The sequence below is a fragment of the Electrophorus electricus genome, chromosome 9 (assembly GCF_041902795.1).
Source record: "Electrophorus electricus isolate QZ-2024a chromosome 9, ASM4190279v1, whole genome shotgun sequence".
Lineage (NCBI taxonomy): Eukaryota > Metazoa > Chordata > Actinopteri > Gymnotiformes > Gymnotidae > Electrophorus > Electrophorus electricus.
In genome coordinates this window covers 17502728-17520960 of record NC_137505.1, presented here as the reverse complement: position 1 = coordinate 17520960, position 18233 = coordinate 17502728, and the positions used below count along the sequence as shown (strand labels likewise).

The following is an 18233-nucleotide window of genomic DNA, read 5'->3' as shown; positions in this document are numbered from 1 at the left end:
TTTAATCTAAGCTTGTTAAAATTGCTGGGAAATTCATTCACAGGAAATGCATATTGATGGTCAAGATAATTTTGTCAGAGTTTTTTGTGGATTACACGTTTTCCTCACAAAAGGTCAAATTCCCAGCTGTTGGAGCACTCTTCTATGACACTGTAGTTGCGATGACTTCATATGATTTGCTTGTTCCTCCTCATTCACTACTGTAATTTGGTTTCCTGGCAGAAAAATGCAGTGTGTGTGTGTGTGTGTGTGTGTGTGTGTGTGTGTGTGTCCATCCTGCAGCCCCATTGTGTGTTACTGGCATCAAAGGAGAACTCTGCACCCGTGAAGCTAGGTGGCTTCGGAGTTGCTATACAGCTGGGAGAGTCTGGACTAGTGGCAGGAGGTGAGCACCATAGAGCGCATGCGCTGCACCTTCTCGATGCATATCGTACTTCTGCATGCGCACCAGCGTCCGCGTGCATCTCCATGCTCTGCATTTACAAAAACAAACTCCACAGATGACTCCCCTATGCAGCGCTCACACTGAGAAATAAATGCCAACGCCAAACATAGTTCCTGTCAATTGCTTTTCACTGAATTCAAACTGAGAGCTGAAACACATGCAAATATATAGCCACCACCTGTTTGCTAAAGATTACAGGCACACGTGAATGATTTAGCACTCGCACGTGTGTGCGTGTGCGTGTGCCGCAGGCCGCGTGGGCACCCCGCACTTCATGGCCCCCGAGGTGGTGAAGAGGGAGCCGTATGGGAAGCCCGTGGACGTGTGGGGCTGTGGAGTCATCCTCTTCATCCTCCTCAGCGGCTGCCTGCCCTTCTACGGCACCAAGGAGCGCCTGTTCGAGGGCGTCATTAAGGGCAAATACAAGGTAGTGGCTCCAGCTTGGTCGTGCCCATGGAACCAAAGCCAAGCTTTCAGAGGTCACCAATCAGAGGTCAGATAGGCACTGGATTATGAGCCTTTTGTGTGTTAAACTCAGTTAAGAGCAAGTTTAGTAGCTTCGATTTTCAGTCTTTGTATTTAATGGAATGGAATTTTCCACTAAAAATTCCCATGTTTAAAGTGCACAGACCTTTTGCTTGTGCACTGGAGCTCTGAGACTAATGTAGCTCACAAGCATTGGACATAAATAAGTAACCCTTCAGCTTTTCACACGAAGTCCCAAAGCTCACGTTGTGTGTCTCTCTCTGTGTAATTCCACGTGCGTTGGATTGTGCATCACTTCCTGCGCCTCTTTGTGTCTTTCCATGTGACCTGTGTGCAGATGAACCCTCGGCAGTGGACTCACATCTCCGAGAGCGCCAAAGACCTCGTGCGCCGTATGCTGATGCTGGATCCTGCTGAGAGGATCACGGTATATGAGGCCCTCAACCACCCCTGGCTGAAGGTAAGCAGCACCCTGCTTCTGCCCCTGGACCCCCACGGGGACAGTGGTGTGCCCCTTTTTGTGGTTAAGGGAGAAAAAGTGTAACCATTCCAAAAAGCATCTCTTAGCTCTGTCACCTTTCACCTCTGTACGCTTAATGTTACTAATAAAATGTGTGCTTGCTCAGGAGAGAGACCGTTATGCCTACAAGATCCACCTCCCAGAGACGGTGGAGCAGCTGAGAAAGTTTAATGCCCGGAGGAAGCTTAAAGTAAGCCTTGCTACATTAGCCTGTCACGCTCAGTGCAAGCGCTCTGACCCCAAGAGACACTCTTGATATTTGTGGATATAGAATCATTTGCATTTGTTTAATAAACTGCAAAGTAAATCTTGACATCTGTGGACCATGCTTAGATTAGCAGTGCAGTTCTCCCACAGTTCTACTGTCAGCTCGATAGTCATTGATAGTCACTATCATCTTGATAGTCATTTCAGAAAAGGGACAGATGTCTTGGGTTTTGTGATCTCTGTCCCTGTAATGTCCCCGACTGAGGCTTTGGGTAGGTGGGCTGGCCACCGAGAGCAGGCGGGGGTCACCGGCTTGCGTTCTTGCGTGCAGGGGGCCGTGCTGGCTGCAGTCTCCAGCCACAAGTTCAACTCCTTCTACGGTGACCCACCAGAGGAGCTGCCCGACTTCTCGGAGGATCCCAGCTCATCTGGTATTCACCTGCACATGCACTGTGCAGATCAGCATGCACACCTCAGTTCTCTCTGCTCCTGTTTGTGCTTACATGAGACCTCACAGGCTGATAGCAGTTCAACAGCAGCGAACGCTCAGTGAAGTATTGTTTTCAAAAAACTATTTCACTTTAAATCGTACTGATTGCGTAAGATGCGTTTACACTCACTCGTTATTTATAGTTTATCTTAAATCTGATTGGTTTGTGTAAAACATGCACTCTGTGGTCAGAGAGCCTTGCCACTTTTGAACTGATCTGCTGAAGATCGCTTGAGCAAGGCGAGCGTGGATAGGCATGACAACGCAAAGTAACTAAGTAATTGAATTTATTATTAACAATATTCACAATAAGCACTTCTTCCGCCAGACAATGTAGTCTGCTAATGAGCCTTTGTTGCTAAGCGACACGATGGCTCAATGCTCAATGGTGGATTAATACAAACTCCAGGCATAGTGAGTGTATATCAAGGATTTTACATTGGCTTCAAACAAGGCTCAGCCAATAAGATTTTAGAACTGGAAGTTCTGGGGACTGTGCTTTGCTTGCAAGCTTGCCCCACCTAGTAATCTCTGCCTGTCCTTTTTTGTGGATTTACAGCTGTTGCACTGTAAATGTAATATATGTTTTTGTCCTAATGCTGGCCTCCCCCCAGGACTGCTAGCGGCAGAAAGTAGGTAGCTTTATCTTCATAGATTCATGGATTATGTGGTTACCCAAGTCATCTGTCATATCTCTGCCTTTCACATCAAAACTGATTCTTTCATGTCCGTTACTGCCCAGCGTTTACTACGGCTGCAGTGCAGTGCTTTCCTCTGCATTCAGCCCCCATTGTCTTGATTGTGGTGTCTCGTAGTTTGCCTTCCTCCCGTGGTGTGTCCCCTTGAGTGAGGTGTATCGCAGATCTGTGCTGTGCTAAAGGTCCCGTACCATGCGCTTGTGTGTCTGCGTGTGTGCTTGTATCCATATGTAGGAGCTGTGTCACAGGTGTTGGACAGCTTGGAGGAGATCCATGCACTGACGGACTGCAGTGAGAAAGACCTGGACTTTCTGCACAGTGTCTTCCAGGACCAGCATCTCCACACACTGCTAGATGTATGTCAGTACTTCGTGAATGCATGCAAAGTTCTGGTAAAAGTAACCAAACAAAGCTTTCCTAAATACTGTGTGTGCACATTTGTGTGTGCGTGTGCGCACGTGTGTGTGTGTGTGTGTGTGTGTGTGTGTGTGTGTGTGTGTGTGTGTGTGTGTGTGTGTGTGTGTATGACACATATAACCTTTTTCTGATACTTCCAGTGGCCTCTGACTTGAGTGGTTTAGTGAGAACAGGTCTTCTGATCGTACTTTATAAGGTCTGCACATTTAGTTCCTCTGTGCCAGTCTTTCACAATACTGCTGTGTTAAACCTACAAACAGAAGTAGTGAAAGATAAAGTCTAAGAATTGTAGTTTGCTTTCAGGTCATTGACAGTATCACAGTCCAGCATGAGTAGATATCAGATGACTGTTCTCAATATATTCCGCTTCTATGCCACCCAAGTGTCCATAATGAGGCCTTTGTGTACTTTTGAAAATGTCAGATACAGTTGGCTTCATTCATTAGTCAATGATTACTTGTGTTTAAGTTATAAGGTACACTCTGTCACACGCAGAGGCACTCGTGATAATCTTGGGTGTTTGTATAAATTCGGTGTTGTGGCAGCCACAGCTGCATTCCCATAGCTTGTGTGTGTGTGTGTGTGTGTATGTTTGGCTGTGGCTGACTCTGGGTGACACTGGGTTTGGTGCTTGGGTGTGGGATGTACAGGGTTTCCATGCACAGGAGAACACAGAGGAGGCTGGGGGCCTCGCAGCAGCGCTGATTGGGCAGTCGTGGCTCGGGGAGCCTGTGAATGCACATGGCTCATTGAAAACCTGCTCGTTGCACTGAAAAGCCAGAGCAACAATGGCATCTATTGTCAGACTTGGCCCTTTGAGTGCTATGGCTGCACTAGGATCCGTCTGTGTGAGGGGCTGCTCCACACGTTAAGATTGCCATTCCCCTCTAAGAACGCCGTGGATAGGCGCAGGGATAGTGAGTCTCGGCCTTTCGCAGAGTCTCCCTGATGTTGTGTCTCGTCTGGGTTTGGTGAGTAAGAGTGGATGTTTTCTGTGTCCCAAGTCTTTGCTAATTCAGGCAGCCCTCCTTCTTGTAGTTGCCAAGCTTGCTGTTCAGATGTGATGCTTCGGACGTTTTAAACAGCTGAACTTTCAAACTTCAGGTCAAGCTTTTCAGTTCATCTTTTTTCAGGGTTTTTTTTTTTTGGTTTTTCAGATCCAGAAACTGTTTGCTGCTCTTTATATAGTATATAGAGTATATATAGATTATTTATCCCATTTCTCACACCAACAGTTATATATAAAAGTTAATTGTATTCCTGAAAGTTGGCCAACCGAAAAAGTCTTTAGGTTTTAAGAATTTAACTGGATCTATAATAGTCAAGGATGTGATCCCATGAATACTAAAAGTCTTTTGCTTTTCAGTATTGTGTATTTTATTAGTCAAAAAACAAAAAGTTTGTAAAGCAGTGTTTTTGACTCTGCCTGATAAAAGTGCTTTCAAAACTGCACTGGTTGTCAAATCCCCTTTGCATATGTGTATTCCATCTCAGATAGTACAGCTACTGTAGAACTACTCCCTTCGACTGGGTTGCGAGACTTATCTGCAGTAAGGAGACCAGAAATTCTAACATTATAACAAGTCAAACCTGTTAGCTCCTTGCCTGGTGGGGCTTGTCCCAGGGATGGCTCAAAACCGCAGAGACATCAGACTTCCCCTATGGGATGCTCCGGTTGAGCGTCCCCATCTGACACTTGATGAGCAATCTGTGTGTAGCGGCGAGGGTGTTTAAAGCCTAGGTCATTTTCAGAGTAGATGTCCTCTGACAGAAAGTGTCACACTTCGGTCACACACTGCCCAGAGCACTATATGATAATCATCATTGCATCACCCGCGATGTACATTAATCTCTCTGGTGTGTTGTTATATTGACACCCCTCCTTTCCCAGCATCATGCGTAGTTTTTACACCACATTCATCTGTGATCACGTTCACACCAGGTATTGACATCCGTCTGGGGTGATCTGAGCCCATGAGGACTGTGATATGTGCAGGCGTGAGTTGGGTTGAAGGGTGTCTGGGAGATGTGTCTCACTCAGACACCTTTGTAGGTGGACGTAGCGTTTGTAGTGCTTGGTGATGCGCACCAGCAGGATGCAAGGACCAGCAATTGCACCATGGGGGTAACCGGAGCACAAACGCTCCATGCAGCACATTGTGAAAAGGCACACAATCAATTATTTTTAAAGCTTCCTAGCTAGCTAACAGAATTTTAGTGGTTAATCATTAATTCCAATCACATGTGGTCACTAGAGAAACATCCAAGATACTTGAAATCCACAAACGTGAAAGACTGTATTGGCTAAGCAGCTTGGTGGTCTGTTTGTGAGCTCTCATTCACCGCAGATTTCATTGCCAGCTGTGAACGTTTCCTGACTAAAACTGGGGCGAAAAAACAACAACTCGGAAATGTAATCACTGCAAGCCCAAAGCACTGCTGTATAATGGTGATATAATGTACCATGACAGGTGGAGAAACCTGATTGTTGAGGGGGGAAAAAAGAACAAACAGTGAGGAAATGCCAACGTGTCTCTCTCCTCAATGCTCTGAGGCAGCATTCTCTGACTAAGATCCCACAGCACAGGTGTTAAGCATGCATACCTATTAATTAATTTCACATGTGACCCACAGAATAAGACTGAAACCGAATGGCATTCATATACATGCAAATGTAAAGTTGAGTTTTACACTAGTACCTTGCGTGGAATCGCTGGCATGCTGCCTACACACAGTGGCACGTGTAGGCCGAACGAGACGTACCGATCCGTGTACACCAGACCTGTTTGCTCACTAGCCTCATTTAAGAAGCTTGAGACTGCATTACACAAGGATAAGGGTAGAACTGGACTCCTGGGGTACTGAAGCACTTCGGTGTCAGCACTCTGGACTGGCTTCATAATCAAGATGCCCAGTATGTGTCTGCAGGTTTTCTTTGTGTGACTTGGATCCTGGTACCACTCAGTGGGGAAGTATGTAGATTTTGCCTGTCTGATTTGATAGTAGCAAAACATTGGCCATCTAAAGAGGGAGTAAAGAAAATATATATTTTACAATTGAATTGCTGTTTAATTCATTTTTTCCCCTGACACTTGAGAGTTTTATGCATTTCGAAGGTCGAAACAGAGCCAGATTTTGGTCTGAGGTGCTCAGGTTTGGCTCTGGGTCTCTCCTGGATTCTGCATTCTTGCCAACTGGTATCCTTGGATAATGCATGTACCACCTTCAGTCTTGACAGCAAATAACTAACATTTGGACCTAATATTTGAACCTCATTCCTGATGAGTGATTATTTTATCTTTATTGCTTTGAGACAGATTAGGCAGTCAGATCTGGAGGTCCTAACTTTAGGAATGTAACATGTAAGCACTGAACTACGGTCAGCCCTCAGACACTATCTGAGTAAACTGCTATGGAATGGCTGCCTGTAAAAAGCAAGTTGATACTTAAGTGTGTACCTGTGCGTATGGTAGTTTACATCAAATAAAGAGACTAAAGCCAAAACTCTCTATAGGAGATCATGGGATTCTAGTGTCAAATGTTAAAGTAAATAGATAATGTACAATATGATTTGTTGGGATGCAGTCCACAAGTTTAAATATGTTTTATTTTTAGACATTGAGTTTTAACTACATTTCTGTGTCTTACATCATGATAAGAATAACTGGAAGTGCTTTTTTTCCTCTTTTCTTATAGATCAGAATGATTGATGTATTTGGTCTGGATATAGGCTGACATGAGAGAAACCTGTGGCATGTAGTGAGCTACAGTAAACAGAATGATAAATTCTACATTACAAATATGAGCTCAGCTGCCATACCGCATTACGACTGTAGACAGCATTCAACTCATGCTTCCTTTTTAGCCTGTAAGACCTGGGTGCCAGTTCAAAAATCGATCAACTTGTGAATGAATGTGTATGTACTAGCATGAGACACCCCAGGTTGTTTAGAGGTTCTAAACTTTCCGAAAACCCCTGGGAGAACATCGCATGCGTGCGCAAATCTAGAGGCAAGATCTGGACCATACTTGCTGGCTGGACCTACCAAACGAGGCATTTCAAAATCTGGCTTGGTGATTGTAAATAAATTCAGAGTGCACTTCTCTCAGAAACAGAGAAACAAGCCAAGTATATAAATATATATGCTTTTTAAAGTAGACTTTTCATGTTGAATTCCTCATGGTAAATTATTTACACGTTGTTTGTAGTGTGGTGTTGCTCACTACCTCTCTGCTCTTTTGTCTTTATTTTCAGCTGTACGACAAGATCAGCACCAAGTCCTCACCGCAGATTAGGAACCCGCCGAGCGATGCTGTTCAGAGAGCCAAAGAGGTCAGCCGAGGCCCTGTCTGCACTCCACACGCGAACGTGCAGCTTGTGCACACTGAATGGCAGCTGACAGGGGACCCAGGGCCAGGTTTAGACCAGCACTCTTCACGGTGTCGGTCTGAGAAGATAAAACGGCCTCTGTGTCTAAATGAAACTGCGACACTCACGTGCACATTACATCCTTGCTAGCAAAGTCAGGTCGGTTATCCTTGAAGACTTGGTTCAAAGTTTGCGGTGTCTTTTGTCTAAGGTATGTCAGAAGGAGACAGGAGACTCTAAAACAGCGCAGGTGGCCTGTTTAAGAGATCTTACCATTCGCATTCAGCTTAGTCCTTTAAATGCCCTTTGTTCTTCAGCGTGTAATACTGTTCTGATTGTCATGCGTTTTCGTGATGTTCTGTTATAGCTAATCAAGTGTACTGCAAAGACACACTGCATGGATCTGCCTGCAATCTCAATTTCTCTGCTCTGCACACGCTTAGCTTTAGCGGTGGCGTTAGCATTAGCTTCAGCCCACTTGCTCTGTTTCATGTTTTCTCTCCCTGGGTCAGGCTGCAAAGCATATGGTGCAGTTCTGGTGCCACAGCATGAGTGTGCTTGAGTGGGACTCTATGGGCTTCACAGACTGGAAATTTGGCCCAGAAGGTTCAGTCTGTTGCACACCTACGAACACTGTGGAGTCATTTCATATGGAGAGATTAAAGACAAGTGGTAATCATTTCTAGATTAAAGACAGGTGGTAATCATTTCTAGATTGTTGTTTTGCTCTAAAGGCAGGGCCAAGTTCCTTTTTTTTCATGAAACCGAAATGCTATTAGTCTGGTATATATATTCAGTAGATCCTGCATAAGTAGACACTAATCTGGAACCAAACACAGCTAAATCTAATAATTCTGTCTCAGTTCAGTCTCAGCCTGGTCTTTATGTGGTTTGCCTTTTTTTTATCTGTCGTGATAGAAAGTTTCATAGATGCTTGTTTTCAGTCAATGCTTCTAAGAACCTTTGCTCACTACAAGTTCTGTTACTTCTGCAAATCCCTTGTGGCATGACGCTTGTGTGAGCTATGGCAAATTTTCACTTGAATGAGAATGTCTTGAGCAGTCCCAAATAAACCCGTCATGAGAGGTAGGATGTTTTTGTGGAGGTTATAGCATAAAAATGCTCTGGGGCTTAAAAATTGGAAGGTTTTTTCTGGTTCTGGATCTCGAATGAAGGTGAGAAGAAAGCAACCCAGTAAAAGTGAGACAGGACCAGCCTGGTTTTACTGGGGGAAGCCCCTGACACTTGTACACTGGCTCACTTTAGATATGCATAAGACTTTAGATATGCATACACACTACGCTTACAAACTTGTGTGTGTGTGTCTATCTGTCTGTCTGTCTGACTGTCTGTTTTTAAGGACCGTCTGCTCAAGAGTTCCTCTCAGTGGGTTTCGGTTGTTAGAAATGTAGCTGTTGGTCATGTGCAGTACCTACTGCTAACATTTAGGCAGTCGCTCTTTGACCCCAAGAGTACTAGCTAAACACCAATATACACAAATCCACAAACATTTAGCAGTCAGTAAAATTTGGCTGTGGCTCCAGGTGACTCAGAAGACATTATTTTCAACAGACGTCTTTAATCTTTTTAAATAGAGAACTGTACTTCATTTGACTACTGTTTTAGTATATTGTGCAAATATGTTTGCTACGTTAAAAGCAGTGGTGACCTGGCCATCGCGAGGAGGGGCACCCATTAATGTCAGTTGACTTATGGCTCCTGCTTTGGGGCTGCCATGATGAGTCCTGTTGCACTGCTTCAGCGAGTGGTCTCACTGCTGCCCTTTGACTACAAATCAAAGCCTCTCTCGGGTCCACCGGGCACTAGAAGAGCTTTTTCTCTCCTTAAAAAAACCCTTTCACTTCCTGCTACTGTCCAGTGCCACGCTGAAATGCTTCACCAAGGGTGGCTGGCTGGGTGCAGTGGTTGGGGCGTGGCCTGTGTCTAACTCCTCCCCCTGCCCTTACTCATCCTTTCTGCTGAGTGGCCTTTTAGTAAGATGGTAGTTGCCTCACCTCAGCTCCTCGCCCCACCCCCACACTTACTGTCACCTGATCGTGTTTAACCCTTTAAATGCACCATTGGCTCAAAATGTGTAACTCTGCTGTGTCTGTCTCCTGTGCAAGAAGTCCAGTGGAGACGGGACAGGCACAGCTTTGAAACTTCTGGAATATGTAAGCTGATGACAATTTCCAAGCTTTTAATACTACCACTGTTTTTATCCTTATAGATTGTTTTAAATAGATAGTTTTGGTACTAGAACTGGGGGGGTAGAGGCTACCGGTATCACGGAGCAGTGTTACTCCTGTATCTGATGTCTAGACAGACTGGTTAGAGTGATGAGGGAGTGACCAGAGGCGTGGTAGAGTGAGCGGCAGCAGAAAACTGCTGACCATGTGGGTTTGTGACAAAGGTCCCGTCTACGCTGATTTACAAGCGCACGCGCACACAAACGCATTCAGCAGAAGGTTGTGACATGTCTGCAGTGTTGGGTCAGTAGTCATGTAGGACCTGGGACTACACCAAAAAAGGATGAGTGTGGGGGGGTGTGTGGGGGTGTGGGTGGGGGTGTGTTGTGTGTGTTTAGGATTGTGTTTGGCCTGGAGCTGCTCAGTTGGGCATAGGTGTCTTTAAGGAAGAACAGAGAGAGATTTCATCCTGAAGAAGCTCACATGCTGTTTTTCTGCAGGCACTAGAAGAAATCTCCTGCTACCCAGAGAACGCAGATGCTAAAGAGCTGAGACGCATCCTGACCCAGCCTCATTTCATGGTAAGTTAGGCCTGCTTCACAAAGCTGCTTCTGCACCACTCAACGTACACTTGCATTTCCTCCACGAAAGAAGGGCTGTTCTACTACATTTCGCTGCCTGAGAAAGTGTCAGGAAGCAGCTGTCAAAGACGCATCATGTCTCACTCTGTTAACTGTGAACATGATGGACGCAAAAGCACCGTTATTTGGAGCAGGGAGGGGTGGGGTGGTTGAACCTTCATGTGGGGGGAAAAAAAAAAATCCTGGCTCAATGACTAGGGCATAAAATATTTGACATGGATTCTGTGTGTCTGTAGGTTTTTGTTTGCTGGATGGATGCTTTGTTTTGTGAGTTGCGGGGAAAGTGAGCTATTGATTCCTTCCAAAAGGCTGGTTGTTGCACATGGCCATTTTTGTCACTGTGTGAGATTGATCTGAGCGAAGTCCATCCCAGGAGCGCTTGTGATTGGCCAGATGAATTGGGGACACTGTTGTTTTTGTCTGGACCACAGCACTACTAGCCCCATGTAAACAACCTGTCCTCAATCTTTCCTTTCCCACAAGTGCAAGGGTTTGCATTGGTGACGTAACCTCTCCTTCACTCAGACCTTCTGTGGTTCAGCTTTGATAGAAGAAGTATTCAGCCCTTGTGTGCAAAATGATCTACCTACACCAATACACCTTCAATTTAGTACAAATGTATAGTCACTATATAAGCCCAATTAGTATGGCAAAATGTAAGATTGGGTTAGGTATGAACAGAACAAGGAAAAATGACCCTCAGTATAGTATGCATGACAGTAAATAGGCAATAACCACGCTAGACATGACATGTGGTACTATGTAGGTTTTTCTTTTGGTTGATGAAATAATGTTAGTACTCAACAAAGTGCCGCTCATATGCTCTTTTCCAGTGTAAATGTCTTACTTGCAAAGATCATTAGCACAAAGCAGATTATCAGTACTGAGACCATTTACAGGTCCTGATGTGCTCAGAGGCTCTTTGAGAAATTATGTCTCATCAGCTGTTGCACTCCCGTGATCAATGAGAGCAAGAGAGGGTGCTCGAGTACTTTATCAGCAGAGCAAATGTCACAGCAGAGTTTGGGCCTCACCAGTCACCATTGCCCCTGTGCCCTTTACACTGCTCACATTGCCGTAAGGTTAGCCAGCGAGGCTCAGCACAGAGAGCTCGATCCGCTACAGCGCGCTGACTCAGAGAGCCGGCCAGAGGTGGGCCCGTAGAGGGTCTGCCACAGTACGATCTCCCAGCCTGCACACGCAGATGGAGCCCAGAGCGAATAGGCACTCCTCAGTTCTCTGCGCCTCTCACGTGAAGGGTGAAGGAGTCCGAGGGCAGAAGAATGTGGGAAGAAGAAAGCTTCAGGGAGGTTAAGTTTATTCCAAGCATGTGAGATAAGGCAGCGAGATGTGTGGTGGGAAACGGACAGTGCGGCAGAGGTGGTGAGTGAAGAGGGAGGTATTTGAGCTGCCCTGCGCCGCCTACGACACTCATTTCCACGGCTCGAGAGACGGGACCGTTCTGCTTTCGGCTGGCTGGGGAATGCGGGAGTGTAGAGCTGGTAGGGGACGTGGTCAAGACCAGGCAGGAGGAGCTTTCTAGGAAAAGGAGCCGTGCCGAGAACGACTGTGAGAAAACACGGGCCAAGTAACGTCACCCTTTCAGCCTCAGGCGGCCTGGTTAAATGAGAGGCGTCCGGGAGCGTCCATCGATGCTAAAGGTGGAGAGGAGGAAAGAGAGAGGAGAAGGGGGGAGAGAGAGAGAGAGGGATGGAAAGAAGGGGGTGAGAAGGGGCAAATAGCAGGGTGAAGAGGCAGGTACAGGCTGCTGATGTTACAGTCAGCGCTTGATCCCACGTTCCCCTTTCCAAGGGCTTTCTGAGTTTCCACTGGACTGTCAGTCAAGATGGTGAGCTAGGGTGCTGCTTAGCTCGTGACCATTTCCGCTTGAAGTAAAACCTGTTGCTGATGCCTGTGGAGTCATTTGTGGATTTTTTCCCTCTTTTTAACAGGAAGGGGGGTTTTTTTAGTTAAAAAAAAGTAACAAGTTTAGTGAAGGCAGATTCCGGTAATGCCAGAGGGGTCTGCAGTATCCCTCTATAGCCCTGGGAGAGGAATGTGAAGTGCTTGAGCCATTCTGTTCTTATTAGAGCCACGTTCTGAGTTCCGAGTAGCGTGCATCCATTCGCTTTACACTAATCCATGGATATGTTGTTCCTGAATAGCTGGTGGCAGTCAGCTGACATAGTGCTGCATGTGCACACTTTACCGCTGGTATAACAGAGAGCTTTAAATGCTGCTGGTATAACAGTGCTTTTAACTGCCTCTGGAAGTTGTTTGAATGGAGTTGTGTTAATTGTTACAGCCTCAGACTGAGATGAATATTGGTCTGTACGAGGATGCAAGGGATTGCTGCCTTTGCACTGGGCTGTATTTTTAGTTTCAGGTCATGTGTAAGGCCTGTGTTTGTGTATTTTTAGCCCTGTGCTTGTATATTTTAGGCCTGTTTGTGTGTATTTTTAGGCCTGTTTGTGTGTATTTTTAACAGTTTGTTTATTTTAGGCCTATGTTTGTGTATTTCTAGGACTGTGTTTTTTGTATTTTTAGGCCTGTGTTTGTGTATTTTTAGGCCTGTGTGTATTTTTAGGCCTGAGTCAGGCTATGTTATGTATTGCTTTAAATTATTTATGTATACGTGCATGCATGTACAGTACAGGAGTCAGGAGTTTATCATTAAGTGCTTTATCTTGGGAGTGGCTTTCTTTCCTGGCAGGGGAGCTCTGTTTCATTGTGAAGTTGATTGCTCAAGAGCTGACTCAATCAGTAGAATTCTGTACTCATTATGAAAGGTTGTAGTGAAGGCCAGAAGTGTGCTCGTAGATCTGAGCTGCAGTGATCCTTTTCTGAATTACAACTGTTCTGTTGTTTGTGCTGTTTGTAAACCCTGTGATCTAGCAATAGCAGAACAAGAGCATGCAACTTTGCAGGCGCTCCTGACTTCTGCCAAGGACGAAGGTTCAACTAAAGTTCAAAGAAATTAATTGGTATTTGACAGATTTATCAGTCGCAGCCCTAGAGACTTCAGCTGTCTTTATCTGCAGCCCTGAGGGTTGCAGCCCTGAGGGTTGAAGATGTTTCATGTAGAGTGGCCCACAGCTCACCTCAGTGGGGAACGTCTTCCTTCCACAGGCTGTCACTTTACATTTCTACTGCACTATATATGAGTAGTATGGGAGAGTGTCTCCTGTCCCTGAGGGCTGAGGGGTAGAGCCCAGAAGTTCAGAGAGTGTGGGTGGGTGTGGGTGGGTCACAGTACCCTGTGCTTAAGATGCTGTTCTCCTTAGGCATTACTTCAGACGCATGACGTAGTGGCACACGAGGTGTACAGTGACGAGGCACTGAGGGTCACGCCTCCACCCACCTCCCCCTACCTGAACGGAGACTCGCCCGAGAGCACCAACGGAGACATGGACCTGGACAACGTCACCCGGGTACGCCTGGTGCAGTTCCAGAAGAACACAGACGAACCCATGGTATGGCTACTGCCCCCGGATCCTGGGGCCACTCTGTACTCTCTGACTTAAAAATTTTTTTCACCTCTTGTCCTGATCTGTACTCTGCCTCGCGGTGTGCCTCTCTGTCTCTCTCTCTCGCTGGCATCCTGTGTTAAGATTTCTGTCTCTCCGATCTGATCGCAGATGCTGCACGCAACAGCTTGTGCGCCCAGGTCTGTCACTCTGACCTCTGCCCTTTCCTCTGTTGCAGGGCATCACGTTGAAGATGAATGATTTGAACCACTGCATCGTGGCCAGGATCATGCATGGAGGCATGATTCACAGGCAAGGTACAGGACGGCGCCGTTAAGCCCCGCCTCCGCACAACACAGCGCTAACAGCAGCACCGGACACCAGCCTCACAACACCTCACTCCCTCCCCTCACTGGCCCGGCACTCATGTTCCAGAGATGACACGAAGCCTCTGAAGTTCGCATTAGTCTGGCACTGACACGCTGACCTCTCTGCCTCAAACTGTTTGCGCACACACACCACCACTCCTTGCTTGTGCTCTTATCTTCACTTGTCTAAGAAAAGCCTTCGTCTACCTGAGGACCTCAACCACAGACACTGTTGTTGTGTATGGCATTCAGTGTTGGTCTTGCTTTCTGCCTGGCTTTACTGCTGACACGGAGCCTGCAGTGAACTGGCACCCAGCACAGCTAAAGGATCCTTCCGCATGCTTTCACACACATATCACTTCTGTCACATAGGCACTTTGCATGTTGGAGATGAGATACGGGAAATCAACAGCATAAGTGTAGCCAATCAGACGGTGGAGCAGCTCCAGAGAATGCTGGTAAGTATGGATCGTGTCATGTTTCTTAGGCAGTGTCTTCCCCATGCTTGGACTTTAGCAGGAAAAAAAAATTTATTCAGATTGGCAAGTGAACAAAAAAACAAATCCCATTCAATGTGCTTGAGTGGGTTTGTTGAAACTCCTGATCAGTGTCTTATTCTGTGTGTGAGAGGTGTTTGATCGGTGCCGTATGCTGTGTGAGAGGTGTTTTGATCATTGTTTTATTCTGTGTGAGAGGTTTGACCAGTGTTTTTTTGTGTGAGAAGTGTTTGATCAGTGTTTTACTCTGTGTGAGAAGTGTTTGATCAGTGTTTTACTCTGTGTGAGAAGTGTTTGATCAGTGTTTTACTCTGTGTGAGAAGTGTTTGATCAGTGTTTTACTCTGTGTGAGAGGTTTGACCAGTGTTTTTTGTGTGAGAAGTGTTTGATCAGTGTTTTACTCTGTGTGAGAAGTGTTTGATCAGTGTTTTACTCTGTGTGAGAAGTGTTTGATCAGTGTTTTACTCTGTGTGAGAGGTGTTTGATCAGTGTTTTATTCTGTGTGTGCTTCCACAGCGGGAGATGAGAGGCAGTATCACCTTTAAGATCGTGCCGAGCTATCGGGGGCAACTGTCTGCCTGTGAGGTAGTGTTTCCAGTGGCCTGCCAGTCTCCTCCTCCCCTACTGTCTTTATCTGTGTGTGTGTGTGTGTGTGTGTCTGTCTCTCTCTCTCTCCCCCCATCTGCTGTGGTTGACTCCAGGGCCTGGCCCGGTGCTGTGTATTGGGGTGGGCCGTAGGGGCGGGGCCTACTGTGATCTCTCTGTGTGCGACTAACTGCCTGCCTGATGCCTGCGTGTTAAAGCTTTCTCCCCCGAGACGCTCTGTCGCGCAGGGCTTGAGGCCTTACTACTGCACACCAATTTCAAAACCAAGATACCGGAACACAGTCCCATGCAGATACCATTGAAACAACCAGCAGTGCATACATATTTATATTTGTTACGAATAGGTTATTTCTCCCAGACATCCTTAAGTAGGTCTGGGTTTCATTTGTTAAATAATATGAGTACCTGTCTCTTAGCATTTTCTCTCAACAAGAACTTGAACGGTGGAAATAAATGTGAACTTGTCCACCCCCTCTGGTGGCCGCCTGTATTAAGGCAGGAAGGTAAATTACAAGTGTTTAAAACTTGGCATCTGGTGTCCCCCTACACAATGTTCAGCCCATCTCTTACTGTAGAAGTGGCTCGGTATCCAGGTTGCTCTGCTGTCTGCCTGCTGTATCGCTGACCTCTGTATCTTATTACAGAAAGAGTCCCCCTCTACCTGCAGACTGTCCCCTGCTAATGGCCATTCCAGCATTAACAGTTCTATTTTGGTAAGGACCCCAAGTCGCCTTGATTAACTGCCCCCCCCTTCCAATACTGTCCTTTAATGTTGTCTGTGATTTATCTTTTCTCTGTTTAATTTAACATCTTCCCTCAGGAATGCATTTCTGATTTCCACTACTTATGTTAAAATGACAATTTCCTGTAAGGTTCCTGTAACATATTATAAAATTCATTTTCAAAAATGTTCCCCATCATAAGCACAACATTTTTCCATTTGAATGAACGGCAGGAAGAATGATCACTGTGCTCCGTTTCCGTTATCTGAGTTCGCAAATTGGTGTGCTCCGTTGTGGCTGTTGTAATCCGTGCACCCGTTCGTATACGCCATACGCGTGGAGACACACGAGACATGCCAGTGACTTCATAATTCCAGACATCACCAGGGAGCAGTCACGTGACCCACATGCCACAAGAAGCCACGCGAGGGCGCTAACGCAGCGTAACCCACTGGCAACATGTCCGTGACGGAGCCCCCTTGGTCTGATCCAGCAGGAAGTGCCCCGGCCCGTTACCTCACCCGCCCCCACGAGGAGCCGCTGATGTCGGTGGGCCTGTCGGCGGAAGGCTCGGCTCGGCCTACCGGGGGCACGGTGCGGTGCCAGGGCTGTTTGCTTGCTATCGCGTGCTTCGCTGTTCTGAGACTTACCCTCGACAGCCTGCTGTGCACTTTCCATGGTATTGAATGGTATTTGGTATTGAATCGTCTGTTCTGATGAGTTATGGGTGAATCCACTCGAGGGCTGCTGACTGTTTGTTTGATGTGAATGCTGGTGCCACAGTCACTGGCTGAGTAAAGGCTGAGCATGTGGAAACAGCGTTTCTGTGCTTTATCTTACAGGACTTGCCGTCGACCATCCAACCAAAAGGACGGCAGGTGAATAGAGAGCATGTCACCTACATCACCGTTATTACCTCTCCATCACCCCTACTGTAGTATCCCATCGTGCGTGCGCGTGTGTGTGTGTGTGTGTGTGTGTGTGTGTGTGTGTGTGTGTGTGTGTGTGTGTGTGTGTGTGTGTGTGTGTGTGTGTAAGTATTTTACTAACAAATCAAGCTGTTTGGCTGCTCATTCACGCTACTGTTACCCCTGTGTCTACTTAATCCGTAGAGCAGCTAACTCTGGAGGCGCAGTGATGTTAAACCTCCTGTGGACAGACTGATTTAGCACATAACACAGATGTGTAGCGTGTTCGTCATTTGTACACTATAAATAGATTTTTTTCCAGTAAAAGAAAAATGAGGTTAGGACTAATCTGGCACAGACGTGAATACGGGCATTGAGATTTCTACCCAATTAGGTTAACACATCGTCATGTAACTGTGGATTACAGCGAGATTGAGAGCGTTGTCAGTCTGTCCCAAGCCTGGAAAAAGACAGAGATCTCCATTTGCACAGGGTCCTGAACCTAGCAGGCTAGCACAGTATCAACCTGCAGAGCTGCATTCACCTGCACAGCACATTTTGATATCTATATTACAATAAAAAAATAAATAAATACAATGCAATACGAGAAGAAAGAATGAGAGAACGAAAGAAATGCATCTAATGACCTAAATGACACATTGATTACAGTCATAAAAAAAAAAAATTTGATTACTTAGTATTTTCTTAACTGCAAACTTATCATTTGGTCTTCTACATGTAATAGATGAATTTTATACAAGATTTGCCATTAGTTTCTCATAAAAGATTTAGGTTTTAGGTTTAGTCATGCTACTTCCTAGACAGACTCCTGCAGTACATCCAGTGTGAGAGAGACAGCCAGGTGTCCAGCAGGTGGTGCCATTGACCTCATCTGTAGTGGTGGAACTGCGTCACACTAGTGCTCAACGTGGAACAAAGCGGTGATGTCCCACACTGGCACGGTTTGGTCTTTCCCCATCATAAGGTCTCCAGGCATTAGATATAACCACAGAGCTTCTGTCATTTCACCAGTCCCCATTCACCATCTCATATCACCACTACAGTATCTTTACGCTGCGTGATGAGTATAATGATCTCACATCCTAGATTCCCAGACCTGCAATCAAGGGTAAAATGTCAGTCAAGGTAAGACTCCGCCCAGTTTGTGTCACCAGCTAAAAACGTGCAAAATTGCGTCCCATT

The 18233-nt window shown here is 46.1% G+C and overlaps 1 protein-coding gene across 19 annotated transcripts in view; it reads left to right on the top strand.

Annotated features, from left to right (window-relative positions):
- Window positions 1-18233, top strand: part of caska (calcium/calmodulin-dependent serine protein kinase a) — a 101442-nt gene that overhangs the window by 75974 nt on the left and 7235 nt on the right. For 4 of the 19 annotated variants that reach the window (XM_027005229.3, XM_027005227.3, XM_027005234.3 and 1 more), the window contains exons 6-22: window positions 283-385; window positions 697-872; window positions 1269-1391; window positions 1558-1641; window positions 1990-2089; window positions 2763-2780; window positions 3081-3202; window positions 7519-7596; window positions 9759-9806; window positions 10322-10402; window positions 13747-13935; window positions 14168-14246; window positions 14670-14755; window positions 15311-15379; window positions 16045-16113; window positions 16965-17000; window positions 18138-18176. In XM_027005229.3, coding sequence (XP_026861030.2) covers window positions 283-385; window positions 697-872; window positions 1269-1391; window positions 1558-1641; window positions 1990-2089; window positions 2763-2780; window positions 3081-3202; window positions 7519-7596; window positions 9759-9806; window positions 10322-10402; window positions 13747-13935; window positions 14168-14246; window positions 14670-14755; window positions 15311-15379; window positions 16045-16113; window positions 16965-17000; window positions 18138-18176 — 1500 coding nt within the window. The remainder of the gene's footprint in view (window positions 1-282; window positions 386-696; window positions 873-1268; window positions 1392-1557; window positions 1642-1989; window positions 2090-2762; window positions 2781-3080; window positions 3203-7518; window positions 7597-9758; window positions 9807-10321; window positions 10403-13746; window positions 13936-14167; window positions 14247-14669; window positions 14756-15310; window positions 15380-16044; window positions 16114-16964; window positions 17001-18137; window positions 18177-18233) is intronic. The other 15 variants (XM_027005238.3, XM_027005237.3, XM_027005228.3 and 12 more) reach the window with 14 other exon arrangements.